Source organism: Sturnira hondurensis, unplaced genomic scaffold (genome assembly GCF_014824575.4).
Source record: "Sturnira hondurensis isolate 20B ecotype Veracruz unplaced genomic scaffold, ASM1482457v3 Scaffold0008196, whole genome shotgun sequence".
Taxonomy (NCBI): Eukaryota; Metazoa; Chordata; class Mammalia; order Chiroptera; family Phyllostomidae; genus Sturnira; species Sturnira hondurensis.
Window position 1 is genome coordinate 15,826,325 of NW_028080827.1, and position 16,755 is coordinate 15,843,079.

The 16,755-nt window shown below is 46.6% G+C and overlaps 1 protein-coding gene across 3 annotated transcripts in view; it reads left to right on the forward strand.

Annotated features, from left to right (window-relative positions):
- Positions 1-16,755, forward strand: part of TLN2 (talin 2) — a 412,810-nt gene that overhangs the window by 299,335 nt on the left and 96,720 nt on the right. For all 3 annotated transcript variants that reach the window (XM_037054035.1, XM_037054036.1, XM_037054037.1), the window contains 6 exons: positions 5,494-5,702; positions 6,787-6,906; positions 7,964-8,161; positions 9,196-9,335; positions 15,586-15,679; positions 16,508-16,597. In XM_037054035.1, coding sequence (XP_036909930.1) covers positions 5,494-5,702; positions 6,787-6,906; positions 7,964-8,161; positions 9,196-9,335; positions 15,586-15,679; positions 16,508-16,597 — 851 coding nt within the window. The remainder of the gene's footprint in view (positions 1-5,493; positions 5,703-6,786; positions 6,907-7,963; positions 8,162-9,195; positions 9,336-15,585; positions 15,680-16,507; positions 16,598-16,755) is intronic.

The following is a 16,755-nucleotide window of genomic DNA, read 5'->3' on the forward strand; positions in this document are numbered from 1 at the left end:
TTGCATATTTCTCCTGTTTTGGGTTGTAGTACTCCTTTAAAATGGGATTTGTTGTCTTACCAAAGATTTTTTTGTTTGTTTTTTGTTTTATTTATTTACTTTTTTGGAAAACTTTCAACCATTGTATCTTCAAATATTACTTCTGCCGCTTTTTTTCCTCTTTCTCTTTATAGACATCAGCTACCACATGTTAGACATTTTCACTTGTGTGTGTGTTTCCCAGGCTCTTTTCTGTATTTGCCATAATGTTTCCTCTTTGTGCTTCATTCTCATTTTCTCTCGTAATTTATCTGCAGCTCATGATTTCTCTCTTTAGCTGTTTTTCTGCTCTCATGACCTATAGAGTTTTTAATTTTAACTGATATTTTTCAGTACTCGAATAGCCATTTGATTGTTTTCTTATAGTTCCCATTTTCCTGCTGAACGTCTCTTATCTGATTTCTTTAGTGTATTTCTCACAGTTGTTTGCTATTCAGGTCCAATAACTCCCAACATCAGAATCACATGGGCCTGTTTGTATTGTCTGTTTATTTTCTCCTCTTCATTTTCACACATGGGTCTTATCTCCTTGTGTTTCTATACTGTAGAGGTAATTTGAGGCTCCAGCCTGTGTTTCCTCCTCTACAGACAATTATTCTTTGCTTCCAGCAGGTGGTTAAGACAGGGACAGCACTGTACTATGAGCAGGGACGGAACTGATCGGAAATTGTGCGTCTATTTCCAGTTTACCTTTTAGGGTGTAGTCCTTTGTGCCTCCCATCCAAACATCTATGTTGTTTGCCAGGACCATCCCATTTCTTGGGCTCAGAACCATGCTTTTTTATCTTCCCAGACCCATGAGGTTTCCGGAAGGTCCGCTCAGCTTCTTGGCTGCTGGGCACCAGTTTACAAATTCAAAAATGCCTTGAGGGGAACTACAGCACTGTACTCGCTGCTCTGTGCCTTCTTCACCATCAGGGTGACAGTTTGCTGCCTTGGCATCCACAGCACCCGCAAACTGACAGGTTTCTGTAACTTTTCCCTGCGTTTCCAGGGGTTTTTCTGAGGGGGATTCATCTTCAATAAGTTATTCTACCATTACTATAAGAAAAATTCTCTTTATTTTTTTAAAAAACTATGCACATTTATTACTTTGAAGATAAGAGCACAGTTAGAGTTATAGCATAGTGTAACAGCACTGGCAATAACAATGTACAGTTCTGTTAGTGGGAGGGTCAGGGGAATTTTCACAGTGGACTTGACTCCTGATCAGGGTTTTAAGAATTTTTAGGGATTCATTTAGCATTCAAGGAGAAGGAAAATTATATATAAATTCTTAAAGCATAGAGAGTATGTGAGGCTTGGGTTTCAAGAATTTCTCAACATTCCTGAAATCTTGCCAGATTTCATGTAGACGATGAAATGCATCCTTAATGCAGCGAAGACTGCTTTCCGAGTTACATCATCCAATACCGATAACATCCAGGATGCCAGACTGTCTAGTTGGTGTCTGAAAAACCACCTAAAAGCAACACCGTTTCGTTTTGGCAGAAATGGAATAGGTGGATGCGGAAGTGGGAGCTGCATGTAAGGTATCCCAAAGGTGAGGGAAAGGAAGGCTGACTCAATGAACTGACAAAGGTCCTAGCAAAAGGCAAGGAGGCGAGGAGCAAGGAGATGAGGCTGGAAGGGTAGGCTGAGGTCGGATCCTGACGGGCTCCTTGAGCCAACTTAAGTAATTTGAAATGTAACCTAAGAGCATGTGAAAACACTGAAGAGTCTTTACCCTTGGGCGCAGTTTGTATTGCCTTTTATATCAGTTGCCCTTCCTCTCATGTGCAAATAAATTGGAGGAAATAGAGTTGGAGGGAGGGAGACCAGAGAGACGGCTGTTGCGTTCATCCACGTTGGAGGTGGTAGTGGAGATGAAGGAATGTGCTAAAGAAAGAGAGGCCTGACAGTCGGGGACTGGTTAGGAATGGCAGGGGTGGGAGTGAGCAGGGCACGTGGACAGCTCTAAGTGTCTGGCCTGGTAGTCAAATGAAGAGTTGTATGAATCCCTGTGGTTGAAATGCAGGACCACTGGCAGGTATGTTGTTGGATGCCAGGGTCAGCTTTAAATTCAAGTGGTTTGAAGTGCCCATTAGGCAGCTAGATAGTTGTCTCGGCTTAGTAAAGAAGTCTGGGCTAGAGATAAAGATTTGCAAATGTTTAATAAACTGATAATGATTGAAACCCTGGATGTAGATAAGTTTGCTTAGAGGGGAGTGGTAGCATGAGAAAAGACTTATCAAATGTAACCCTGAGGAATTCAAGTACATTAACAAAGGCTGAGCAATAGAAACCTTCGTAAGAAATGAGAACATGCAGCCTTGGAGAGAGCGAGGAAACCAGGAGAGAGGGATCTCTGTAGAGCCAGAGAGATGGTTGATGACCAGGAAGTCACCCAAGAGTGACATAAGGAACATCCATCGGCTTTAGGAAAAAGAAAGTCACTGCTCTCCCTGTTGAAGGCAGTTGCAGGAAAGTTGAAGAATGGATGGGAAGCAAGGAGAGAGTGCAGGTGTGGACAGTTTCTCCCCGGGCCTCAGGCCCCTCATCCACAGTTAGGTGTGTAGGGTATTGAGGAGTTAACGTTAGCTGCACGGGGCTGGATTCTAATGCAGGTGTGCATTTGTTTGGCCAGTGAAGTATTCAAAATACATTTCTCCTCAGCTGAATACAATTGCATGGACAGAAGCCTTTTTACATTCTTTGGAACAGATTAAAAATCTGGCCTACCTGGTTTTAACCTTGTAAGTTTGCCATGGACTCTAATGTTGTCTACACACAACCTACATGAATTCTGATCAAGAATAACTACAAAGAATCCCACTGTATTTCATATGACTAGTATGGCTTCTTAAGACTGTTGCTGGATATAGTTGAAGGTCCAGAAGGCAAGAATACTGGGAAAGTGATTTGTGTCTTCAAAGGACTGTGGTTTTGAAACTGGTCTGCTTTAGTATTTCCCACCAGCAGCTCTGGCATCGTCACGCACACCTGACTATGGGAATCGTTTCACTGGGAGGGCGCTGTTTGCTTGGGGACCATTGTAAATGCTGCTGGGAGTTCGGCCACGTGCAGCCTTGGACGTTCACTGGGCTCCCGGCCTCTGGTGGCCTTGTTCCATCCTTTTGATGGTGTGGCTTCCTTTTGGGAAACCTGATCCCTCCAAAGAAGACTCTTGATGTGCTCTGAGAGTTCATAGCCAGTCCTTGGCAGAAAACATGTGGATGGACAAACTTCAGCTTTTGGAATTCAGTTCTTCAAGTTTCTGCCTTTTTAAAAAATTATCTGAGTCTGTAGAAGGCTTTTCAGTAAATGACTCTTGCATAAGCATGACTTTTCTTACTGCATATGTGAATGTTTTATTCTTGCAAAGTCATGCACAATTCAAATAGAAATGGATTCAGGAGTTCACACGGTGAATAGGAAGGCAAGAGGAGAGGTCTGACACTCACAGGGTACAACTTTCAATGGTCAGAGCTGCAATCTCAGCCTTTCCTAAGACTTGTGGGAAACTGGGGCCCAGAGGACAAAGGCAACAGTCTAGGTGCCCCCACCAGTGAGTGGCAGAGCCAGAGTGAGATGAGGTCTCAACCGCTTCTGCGGCTCTCCTGAGCAAGGACACCCTTCAGCCCTGTGCCCGAAGCTTCAACGTAAAGTGCAATGGCTCTTTCACTCAGCCTGTTTCTCTCCTTCACCTTGGCTGTGTAATCTTTGTGTTTTTTCTTCTGGGCTTGTCTCCCACAGAAATGCATGGTTTGAAATCTTTGATTCCACGTACTGCACTCAGAAGTGCCACATGAGAAGCAGTAGACGGGCAGTTTTGTAATTTGCCATGATTACACCGCAGAGTTGTGTCCCAGCTGTGTGGCTCACTAAATATTTACAGACTGGCAAGTCTGCGACACTGCGAAGTTGTCTTGTTCTATGGGCTGGGGGTCTGTTGCGCTCTTTATTGTATTGTGGTACCTCACCCTCCTCAGTGAGAAGAGGACCACCCGCAGCATCTGAGTCGACCGTCCAGCTGAGGCCTTTAGAAAAGAGTCATCCCTGAGTTTAGTGAGAAAGAGAAATTGATTTGTGCATTTTCCATGCAGATGTTATATGTTTTAGCAAGATCCTTCATAGTTCTTTGTCCCAAAGAGCACTGTGCAGAGAGTCTGACCCAGGAGTTAGAAAACCTCAGATCTGCCTCTGGTGCTGCCTCTAAAACCGTGTCTGTGGGCAGGCGCTTGGCCTCCTTTGGGAAATAGGTCAAAGGGATGAACTCCAAGGTCAGCTGTTCTGCAGTTCTCAGGGTTCTCAGATTCCTCCGTTACATGCTCTGGCATTTCCATTCTGCATCCTTTTCTTGGGTGTCCAAGTTCTGGGTGCCATGTCGGAAGGCTCACTAGAGTTTTTAAGGACCAGTTCATACTTGCAGTTTATCACCAAATTCCATCATCTTTACAAGTGAATTTAAAGATGAACAGGCACATCGCAAAAGAGGATGTTCCAGTGGCCATTAAGTGAAAAAAGCCTCAACGTCACTACTCACTAGGGACCTGAAAATCAAACCTCAGTGAGATGCACCAGCACACCCACCAGAAATAAAAATCTGACATGAGCAGCTTTTGGCTAGGATGTGGAGAACTGGAACATGCATGCACTGCTGGTAGAGTGCGTAACGGCAAAGCCATTCTGAAGAAAGCCTTGTAGTACCTCCAAAGCTAAATATACACTTACTCTGTGGCCCTGCAGTTGGGCTCCTACATTCATATTTAAAAGAAATGATTTCATATGTCAACCTAAATGCATGTACAAGAACTTTCTTGGTAGCTTTATTTATGATAGCCCAAACAGGAAACAGTCCAAATGTCCAACAGAAGAACAGATAAACAAATGTTGATGTGGTCACGTAATGGAATACTACACATCAAGAAGAAGGGATGCGCTGCTGTGGGTAACAGTGTGGGTGAATGTCACAGCATTGTGGTCAGAGGACATTGACTGGGGAAGGGCACACGTGAGGGAAGTGGTCTCTGTCTCCGTCTGGATGATGGGTATGTGTGGATGTACACATGTGAAAGTTCACTGAGCTGCTCACAGAGACTTGTTCGCTTACTGTGTGTGTAAGTTTGTACAGTACAAACAATTGAGATGTGAGTTTGAATGATTGATTCATCTGCATATGATACCATGCACTCGGAGTTTTAGGTCTAGGACCAGGTAGGGCAGTGGCAGCGAGGAAAACCAGAGGGACACCGTTTGTAGCATGGCATCTGTTCTCCCATCTCTCTCGGACTGGCCCAGAGCCAGTGGGGTGAGAGGCACAGCAATTCAGATTTTATAGCATGTAATTAGGGGCTGCGCTGTGCCAGACACTGTCAGAGGGTTCTCTTCGTTGTAGGAGGCTCCGGTCTAGAGGTTTTACTGGGAGGCATGATGTTCGGTGGAGTCCAGCAGTCTGTTGCCTTTTACCCGCAGGGGTGGCTGCTAGAGAGACGGCCCAAGCTCTGAAAACACTGGCCCAGGCTGCCCGTGGAGTGGCTGCGTCCACGAGCGACCCTGCAGCTGCACACGCCATGTTAGATTCTGCTCGCGACGTGATGGAGGGCTCAGCCATGCTCATCCAAGAGGCCAAGCAGGCCCTGGTTGCACCTGGGGACGCGGAGAGTCAGCAGAGACTGGCCCAGGTGAGGCTGCAACCGGAGCCGTGGCCACCACTGAAGGGACGTGTTGGCAGGCTCCGTCCCGGGCACTTTCCTTGTGGGGTGACCACTTCTGCTCAGGACCTTCCAAATACCACGTGGTGCTGGCCATACGTACATAATACCGACTTTGGGAAGTCTTGTCCAGTAGCCCACATGATGTGTCAACAGGCTTCATTTTTATTGAAATCTGCCCTTGGAACTTTAGAAGCCAGGACATGGGAACTTTTAGAAGCTTGTGTGTTTGGGGCCTATGCGTGTTTAAGTATAGTCTTCTTTCAGCCTGGGAGAGAAGGTACATACACTTGGCCAACCCCTCAGAGTTTTAAACTCTGACTCTCTGTTGCCCCATAGGATGAGTCTTCAACTACCTAACGAAGCTGGTCGGCTAGAGGCCATCGAAGCAGAGGCCTAGACAGGGAGCTCGGGAGGAGATGCTTTCTATTAAAGGGAATGTCCTAACCCACTTCTCAGGAGCTCACCCTCTAACTGACGACACCAACGAGTACACACTGGGAGCCCTCACACCTACCTGAAAGGTCCCCTGTGGGCACCCGCAGGCTGGTCTGGAAGTGCTCAGGGGGTTCCACCTGCCCTTGGGCAGTGAGGTTGGGGGTGATGACCCAGAGGGCCACCGAAATCAACCACAGGCCCAGCCAAGTATGATCCAAAGAACTCAAGGCCTGCTTCCGCCTCAGTGACCTCCGTGGGGCTCTCAACAACAGAGCTCTTTCCGTTTCTCTTGGTATTGGATGTCTTTGTTTTAGAACCTGACATAATATTGGTGAGTCTGTGTTTGAGTCACAGAGCCACGACTTAGCCTGGCTTTGGGGAGATGGTAGGGTGTACTCTATCAGCGTGTCAGACGCCTTGCCAAGACAGGATGTTCACCGCAGTGCCAGGCCTGGAGGAGGTGATCTGATAGTGAGCAGTGTCCCGTGGACACTGGCGGATAATTCCCATCTTTTCCAGCTCTGCATACTGTCACTGCATCCCCCCAACACATGCGCACCAACATCTGCGCAGAAATCCACTTTCTCATGGAGCTTCTCTCCCTCCACGTATGCAGGTGGCCAAAGCCGTCTCCCACTCATTGAATAACTGCGTGAATTGCCTCCCCGGGCAGAAGGACGTGGATGTGGCCTTGAAGAGCATTGGGGAGTCCAGCAAGAAGCTGCTTGTGGACTCGGTGAGCAGTTGGGGTCGGGAAGGGGACTTGGGGGACTGGGCTCGTCTCAGGTGCGAGTGGAGTCTTCTCCCCTCACTGGGCTGGGTCTCTGAGGGTCCGCCCCTCCTTTCAGAGTCCTGTTTTTCCCGACAATCTGCCTTTTCCTTGTTTGGCTTTCTGATCAGAGGCGTTTCCAGGTGGAGCTTTTAAAAGTTCACTTTTTCTTGGAGCTCATGTTGCTGTTTGCCCCTGAGCCATCCCAGTGAGACAGGAAAGGGAGAGTGTGTGATCACCTGACTTCTTATCGGGGGTCTCAGACAGTGGCCAGCATGCAGTGGAGGGACACATGTGCAGGGACACATGTGCAGGGCTCACTGAAAGTTTGAGCGCAGTCTGAGGAACTTCATCAGGGACCTGTCCCCTTTCCTGTTTTGTGAGTTCTCTTCAGGGCGGCTTGTGCCTGTTTACCTTTGTTTCCTTCCCGTCTGGTGCCTGGCCTGTGCGTGTGCCATGTGCAAGCAATGCGAGCGCCGAGACCAGCCGAGTCTGGCCTCATGCCCTGGAGCTTTTCATATACAGTTATAGTTCCACCAGTGACAGTTCTGTTCTATAGAAAAGCTGTGTTACCAACGAGGACCATTAATAAAAATTGTCAGCTATTTGTTTAGAAGAACAGGATTTGAAGGTTAACAGCATCAGCTTTTTAGCTCTCGAGAGCCAAGACACCAAGAGCCTCCATCTAGGAGACAGCACTGAGCTGTGGTTCAGAGTGACTCCAGACGGCCCAGGCGCGAGTCCCGGCTGTGCCACTTCAGAGACCGTGGCCTCTGAGGATAGCCGTGCTTGCCGTTTTTAGATCTGCCGTGTCTAGCACTGAACAGTGTTCAGTAAGCTAAAGCCAGCGAGTGGGTGTGCCTATGCTGACGGTCAAACTTAGCATGAGCTCAGACTGCACAGAGCCTTTATTAGCCCTGATGACTTAGACACGCATCCCTGGAGAATCTGGCTTCCTCCACAATTTCTTCTTCTGTCCCTCTCCTGCAAACTTCTCATGGGCAGTGCCTTTTGTTCCCCATAGTTACCTCCAAGCACGAAGCCGTTCCAGGAAGCCCAGAGTGAACTGAACCAAGCAGCCGCTGACCTGAACCAGTCTGCTGGCGAAGTGGTCCATGCTACCCGTGGCCAGAGTGGAGAGCTGGCTGCAGCCTCTGGCAAGTTCAGTGACGATTTTGATGAATTCCTTGATGCTGGCATTGAGATGGCGGGCCAAGCTCAGGTGAGCATGGAGCTGGCTGTCTGGAATTGACCCTCAACTCTTTACTCTGATGGACAGCCCACCCTCGAGGGCAGCTGGGCAAATAGGAATCGGAAACCTACCCCACGGGCTACCCTGTTGCATTCTCTCTGCTGCTTCGGAAGCGCCAGGACCTCACAGGAATGGCATTTCCCAAGATGCTATCAGTTTCTGTGTGAGGCGATTCTTGGAGACAGATAACTTTTCCCACGGTCCTCCAGCAAAATCCATTGTTTTACTTACATATTTTTGGAGGGAGGGTGGTGAGAGGGGACAAGATTAGAATACTGTGCATCCTATCCTTCAGATGTGGTATATAATATAATAAAAAACCATGCTTTTGAGGTTCAGTGAGCCCATCTAAAGGGACTGCGTCTAACGCTGAGTCCAAGGACTAAACATTACACCCTTCAGATGAACAGATAAACCCCTCATTTAGAACAAGGGAGCATGACCGGTCTGGTGTTGGCTTGCAGAGGTGTTTTTCCTGAGTGCCTATGAACCCCCTAAAAGAGATACCCAGGGTGTTTCTTGCTCTGTTATCTACAGGGCTTGTTTTTCAGGTGGCAAACCAGGTGAGAAACGCGTCCTCTCCCAACAGGAACCCTGGGGTGCAGTCTGCTCTGAATTTCAGGACAGAGCCGGCCGTCTGTGCCAGGCCGGGATGGACGAGCTGTCTGACAACCCCAGCATTGTTGAGCAAGACGCGGGGACTGTGGCCTGGCCTGTGGGCTGGTGCGCATGCTCCCTCTCTTTTCCTCCCTCTCCGTTTCATGCCTCCAGTTGTGAGATAGCAACGCAGCTCTTGGCTGACCCACCGGAAGATGGATTTCTGTCCTGCTTTGTGAATCTTGGTCTGGGGCAGGGTAGGCACCAGTTAGTGATCCAATGAGTTATGCGTCTGCAATCTCTATAGGTAACAGGCTTCCACTGCAGGGTGCTGCTCCAAGCTCTCTGGATGCTTCCTAGGAGAAGCGGAGAGTCCCTAATTACCCTGGTCCCCTTTGACCTTCCAGACCAAAGAAGACCAGATCCAGGTGATAGGGAACCTCAAGAATATTTCTATGGCATCCAGCAAGCTGTTGTTAGCTGCCAAGTCTCTCTCCGTCGATCCAGGAGCCCCCAATGCGAAAAATCTCCTTGCTGCAGCTGCAAGGTGAGTGTGGAACAGAATGGGCTTTCGCGTGTTGAGTAACAATATCACTGTTTGAAAGATGTGCCTGACCTCCTGCTGCATTTGCTGAGCCAAGAATTGATGCTGTCCCTGTGTTGTCAGCAGAGTCGGGAGTGGTGGAGACTGGTATCTCATTCAACAGGCTCATTTCCATGTGCTTTCCCCACTACAAATGTCTCTTATTCTCTTACAGACTTCTTAATTCGCCTTGCTTAGACAAGATCCTCAGTGATTCATAAATATTATAACTTAAGTAGATTGTTCAAGTAGTGCTGTCCCTTTCGGTTGTGAAAGTAATATATGCTTGGTGAAAATAAAATCAGAAAACACTGGAGAGTATAAAAAAAAACAATGGTGCTCAACTCGCCTTTCTCACTTCTTGAGCGCTCACCTCTCTGCCTGGCGGCAGTGCCAAGGAGATGGGTACAAACCTGTTCAGTGTGTCCCATGCAGAATGGCTCCCGTTGAGGATGAACAGGGCAGCGGTGGGATTAAAGGGCCTTGGAAATGTATTAAAACATGAATCTGAGTTTGGATGCTGTCGTTGCCCCTCTTTCTTGTTGTTTTCACCCAAGGAGGTGGGTAACACAGTACACTTTCTGCTCCAGGGCCACTGTGACAATTTAGTTCAGTTACTAGTGAGTGACTGCTGCAACACAGAGAGGCAGCAGTGACACCCGGGGAAAGTCTTCATGTTCATTTTCCCGACCCGAACGGGCAGGGTATGTTATGTTTCTGTGGTGGTGTAACCATGCGTTCCTAACATTATTCGGCATCCCTTTATCCGTAGGAAAGCTGGCAGCAGTAACAGAATAAATGTAAAACAATTAGGGTATAGAGCATAATTGGAAACTTTTCAAAATGTGCAGATTACTGATTTTTAAAAAGTGTAGCTCCAGTTATTCATTTTTAAACTTGGTTTGGTTTGTTTACTCATTTGGTCTTTTTGGTGTCTTTCTCTCCTGGGAGCTCCATGGCTGTTTCCCAAGCTGTCAGAGTCCGGACACCTGAATTCTGTCCAGGCTCTAATGCTTGGCTAACTAGGTTACACTGGCCGGAGCACTCAGCCACCTAAACTTTCCCATCTGCAAAGTGGGGGCGTGTACTCCATCTTCCTGAAGCTCCCCTCTTCTCGATACGTTAGATACCATGGTACTGGGTATCTAATGAAAACCTGTCTCTGGTTCCCCTTGTGGCTCGTAGTGCTATTCTGGGGGTGGGGGTGGGGGGTGGGAGGGGGTGGCACATCAGGGAAGCTCCTCTGAAAACCCTTGAATCTCTTCATTTATTCCCAAATATATACTTTAGCTTCAAATCATAGCTGAGGCCACTAGGAGATCGAAAACATCTTGTGGCATCTCCCCACTTGCATCTTATGCTGAGTTTTGTGATTGTCCCAGTGGGTGTGTGCCCTCCATGGGGGGTGCTGGGGGTGACCTGTGCTGTACTGAGCAGCTGTTTCTGATGTAAAACCCTCCCTCCGATGATCTTTTTTTTTTTTTCCTACAAAGAGCCTTTGGAGAAGGCAACTGAAGTTTCCAGGTATCTGCACTCAGATGGTTTTCATTACCTTCAATCTTTTGCATCAGTTCAGAATTAAAATTTCCAACTTAGAATGTGTTGCTCACTCTCTCACATTGGAAGAAGGGGAGAGTAGGAATCGGCCTTTGGAAAGCCACGTTAGGAGGGAAACCCAGCCCTGGCAATGCCCTGGTTCCACGGCTCTGTGGGGAGCTGCAGGCCCCCTGGTGGTGACATTGAGGAAAGGACCAGGAGACTTGCAGGTGAAAAAAGCTTTCTTTGCCTCTTTCTTGGTTTTCAACTGTTGACAGGGAGTTCCCAGCCTGACAGTTTTATAGCCACGTAAGCACTTAAAAATCATCATATGAAGTGAACGTCTTGGGATGGAACTGTTGCAAGAAGGTGCTGGCACGTTCTTCCCAGCTTCTTGGCACATGTTGGCAAAGTGCCTCCTGGGGTGGTTTCCAGCCAAGCTCCCCGCAGGTGAATCAGGCAGCTGCCTCTTGGGCGGTAAAGCTCTCCCAGGTGGAGGTGCATTCATTCTCATAGTTTATTCGCTCATTGCACAAACTTTTACCCGTGCCTCTGATATGGGATAGGGCCAGTGCCGGGCGCTGGGCACACACCGTGAGCAGGACGGGGATGGCCCTGGTGCAGTGTGGGCAGGCGGCATAGACGAGGAACGTAAGACATCGAGGCTTTGTAGTAGTGCTGTGCTAAGTGCCCCTGCAGGGGTCTGATGACTGCTGCCCTCATCTCCAGTCTCATGGCCTTCCCAGCCCTTGGGACAGCCAGTTCCTTCATAGAGATGTCCCCAACCAGGGAAGCCACTGTGGGGACCCAGGCCTGGGTCAACTCAGCCCTGCCCTACTCCTGTGTCAGTGGCCTTGAACCCCTTGTTTTTGGTGGTCTCCATGATCCTTCCTGCTTTAGGGAGAGAGGTGTGCTTCTGGATAAGTAGAGGCTAGAATATGTCTTTTTCCTCTGCTCTTTATTCTGCCTCTGAGCTCAGGTACCTTTGAGGAAACTGGTCCCTTGGTATCTGACACATAGCAGGGAGAAATTCATTTTCTGTTGTGTGTCTGGCCTGTTCATATTCTTCCTGTGTAACTGGTGGGCACTGGCTCTTTCCTGATGGGTTGGGTGGAGCTGGAGACCCTTTGTCAACTGTTCATTGGTGCGTCCTGACCAGGGGCTGCTGTGATGCTCCCATGACTTAGTCAAGCAAATGGGAAAATAGTTTTGGTTGCAAAAAGGAGGGCTTGACCTTCCTCTGAGCAGCCCCCTGAGCTGCTGCTCACACCACAGTCGCTCTGGCCAGGACTCCTGTGCCAGAGAGACTTCCCAGTACAGCTCCCAGCGTGGGTAGCTCACCTCCTCAACTAGACTGCAAGCACCTGTCTGCCCTTGGGAGGCTTACACTTTACTGCTTTCAAATGGCTGAGCCTTGTGCCTGCAGGACCCAGGAGATAACTGCAGGTGGGTTTCCCTCTGCTGTGTGCTCCCTCCCTGAGCTTCTCCGCCCTGGAGGAGGGGGCTGTCCAACGTTGCTTTTTTCTTCCGAGCTCCTTATGGGGCGAATTGTGCTCCGCACATAGTCAAAAACAGAAACTGGTTGATTTTCTTCTCCCAGTCCTGGTCCAGTTCCATATCTAGTTAAATTCTCACCAAAGCTCCCAAACCTCAGTTAAATCAATTCAGTATCCCTGAACACTAAGTGATCTGTAGGTCAGAAAGCCCCCTTTTAACCTCTGAAGTTGTAGGTCCCAACTTTTAAAAAACCAGGACCGGCTAGATATGCCTAGATAAAGAATCAAGTGCAAGAAAACTGCTTTCTCTGGAAGTTTGGAATTATGGTCATTTAACTTTTTTGTATTTTTATATAGAGAGCTCTGATCGTGTAAGAAAACATGGGGAAAAATAACTACAGTTCAGGCCTACTGGGATTTATATAGAACAGATGCTTCTAATTTGGGCTATATTTTTTATTGATAATATATTAAGTTGGTTGATTCATAATTTTTAATAGATTCACTGAAAGTTTTTTATAAAAATATAAATTCATTTTTAACACTTTAACATATTTTTCAGTTGTGGGCTCACACTGTTTATACTGTTTTGTAAATTTGTGTATCATGAATATTTTTTATAGCATTAGAAATATGTTAGTATACAGAGTGGGGCAAAAGTATGTTTACAGTTGCTCACATGGAAAATAGTACAATAATGAGTAAATAATATAAGAATAAACTGTGTGTTCTGTGTACTTACAAGTGTAAGCCTGTTTTTGCCCATCCCTGTACATTATGACTTTTAATGGGCACCCAGGATTCTGTTGCGGACTATAGGTTTGTTTTGTTAATCCTTCATCACAGTATGTGTGTGTTGTCTCCAGTCTTTCACTCTTGTAAATAATTGCTGTAGTTCGAAACATTAAAATGTTGTTTTTCATCCTCCAGTCTATGTAACCACTTGCCTCTGGGCCACTTAGTTTGTTATTTGGCTGTGTAACCCAGAGTCTGAAATGAGTGACGGGATAAATGATGCCTGAATAACGCTCCTCAGTCACGGGCCACCATTACCCGGGCGACGCGGCCAGACAGGCCCGCTGTGCAGGCACTTCTAAGGGTTGTCTAACCACACACTCTTCTTCTGTTGTGTTGGTTGTTTGGGGGTTTTTTTACCTCCAAGTTGTTATGTGAAAAGTTTTCACATCTACAAAATACTTAAAAGACTAGAGCATTGAACAAGGATATACTCTCAAAATTCACTGATTTTAAGCCCTTAGTTTTTCATGGAAAAACTTTCATATAAAAGCAAGGCTTTCTAAAAATGCAAATAAACAGGAAACACTGAAAGAAATAAGCCAAATGGAAAGCTTGTGTGATATTCTCGAAATGATCATGTCATCAAAGTTGAGGACATCCTGTACCTTTCGTCATGTTGACGTTGCCAGCCTGTCCACTCAGAACACGGTGACAGGCTGTCTGAGGGACACGCTAGTGAGCACTTCGTGGGCGCGCCCTCCCAGGTGCTCGGAACTGGGGACTGTCCTTCCAGCTCCGTGGTTCTTGTTTTGCTTTGCACGGTGGAGGGCACAGTGCTTCCCAATCGCACCGCAGTTAAGCACTTTTCCCCTAATAAATGAAGCACTAGAGTCAGAATTGCAAAAAACTGTTCTGAGATACTTTCTTGAGTTCAGAAGTGTTTTTCTTCTTCCCATAATCCTAGCTAAATTTTAAAATTCAAAGCAGTTTCTCCTCATCAGATAATGAAGCTGATTACCTTTGTACATGAGCAACATCATGTCCATCTAATTTGATATTCTGTGGGAAGCTGCAAAGCCAATTGAACTAATAAAATGAGCTATCTCTTCTATTAGGCGGTGTTAGTGATTAACAGCAGTATGTGCCTTCTTTTGTTTTTAAGCTGTCTGTTAGCTGCAGTAGTTAGTAACTCTAAATAGATTTCAGGGCCCTGCCAGAAGCATGGACCAGCTACAACCCTGTAGGAAAGTGTTTATGAGTCCAACAGGCATGGCGTTAAGTCTTGCAGCTGCTCCTTACTTGTAGCATCCCCTTAGGGAATTAGCTCATCTCTCTGTTTTTTAATTTACAAAACACTAAAGTATTCAATTTTAAGATTTAATATGAAGCTGTAGTAATCAAAGGGATACGGTATTGGCAAAGGGTGAGACACGTGAGTCAGCGGAAGAGAATCAAGTCCCACGGTAGACCTGTAACGTCTAGCCAATTGTTAACACAGTTGCAAAAGCCAGTTCAGTGGAGAAGGGAGATAGCCTTTTAAACAAATGGCGCTGGAATAATTCAACTTCAATCCTTGAAAAAAAATCTGAGCTGCCTTTCAAGTTCTAAGAATAGACACATGTACAATCAATCATACAAGGGTCTCTAATTAGTTCCTATTATTACCAAAGACAATAGCTATTTTAAAGAATAAGTTTTGGGACCTGCTCAGTTGATGGGAGCAGGAAAAGGCTGTGGCTTCGGTCCTCACTCAGGGCATATACCTAGGTTGCAGGTTTGGCCCCTGATCGGGGTGCACACAACAGGCAACCAACTGATGTTTCTCTCACATCAATGTTTCTTTCTCTCTCTCTAAAATCAATAAACATATTCTCAGGAGAGGATTTAAAAAATGAATAATAACTTTTGTAATTTCGAGATAGCTTCTAGGAACTAGTCAAACATGTAGAATTTAATGGAAAGCAGGGATTTAAAAATTATAGACACCAATTACTGTACGTCACTGTATCTAACCATATACAAGATATTCCAAACTGTACAAAAGCTACTCAAAATAGCCTTGTTCTGATCATCTTATTCCTTATGGCCTGCTAATGAAGGATTTTGAAAACAGTGTTAATATGATCTCTTTGCCATTCGCAACATTGTTGTGAATTTTTTCTTATGAATATATTATAAGGCAGTCATACTTTCAGTATCCTTTCAGGGTAAATGAAATGAATAATCAGAAGCGAGGTAAGGATTCTCATTCTCTCTTCCCTGAAAGAGAAGAGGGTGTGGTTTATTTCTTGTTAAGAGTCTTGTCGAAGAGAAGAGCTCCCCTGAGGACCCCAGGCTATCCTGTGAATTAGTTGTTATTTCTAGTGAATCTGCAAAGCATTGTTGGGGAAATTATGGTTGATCTTTCAACACAAAAACACCCTACATTTTCTGTTGTGTCACAGAGCTGTGACAGAGAGCATCAATCAACTCATCACTCTGTGCACCCAACAAGCTCCTGGCCAGAAAGAGTGTGACAACGCCTTGCGGGAACTGGAGGTGGGTCCCTGGACAGGCCGCTGAGTACCTGAGAGTGTGTCTGTCTGTCCTCTGCCTGTGGGGTCAGTTCCTTCTCTTCTGCCTTTGTCTTTTGTCTTCCTGGGAGGCTGTCTGGCCCAAACTTCAATCCAAATGGGAAAGAACTGAAGAAAGATTAGATTGGGTGGAATCATAATCCTTGCTTCCCCTTTTTTCTACTAGGATACGAGTTCTGTCGTTAAAGGTTCTTTATTTCAAGCAGGGAGATCTGTGGAAGTGGGTGCAGGCTGAAGATGAAGGACCTCTACCCAGAAAGTTTGGGAGAAGTTCTTCTGAGGCCTTGGGAGGAGCCGGGATAGATGTGCCTTCTGAGTAAAAACATGGTTTTCCCACACATCTTAGTGTGTAACATGTAGGGGGTGCCTAAGAGGAAACCCAAAGTGCCACCCTCTGGTCAAGCTGCCTGTGGGGTCCCTAGTGGCCCAGGACACAGTGTGGGTGCTTTTCCACTTATATTCATACTTACGATTTATTGATACTTTAAAATCCATTTATGCCCAAAGATGTGGCTAACCATAAAATCAGTGTGCCGACTTGCATGTAGAACAGTCCGAACCCGCACAGGGTTACATTGAAAGCGCCAGATGGACATCTCAGTCCATGTGGGTTGTCTGCACCTGACGTCCCTTGAATTTTGTAGACGATTAACGTGGGTCCAGCCTGGCGGGAATGCCTGCCATGCCAGTAGGGGGCAGAGGGTTGATTAAGGGAAGTCAATTGATGGTATTTCATGTTGAATTTTTCTTGTTCTGTAGCACTTGCTTTTTAAGTTGTATTCTTCTTCTATAGACTGTCAAGGGGATGTTGGACAATCCTAACGAGCCCGTTAGCGACCTCTCTTACTTTGACTGCATTGAGAGTGTGATGGAGAACTCCAAGGTAAGCTTGCCCGTGCTCTTGACATTTCTCCCGGGTGTGGGCAAAAATCTAGACCGGCTTTGTATGCATCTGCCCGTGGCCACTCTGTATTGTCACAAAGCCTTGTGCTGGAGCCCTGTGCTCAGGTGCTTCTCCAAACATCACCCTGCACCAGAATC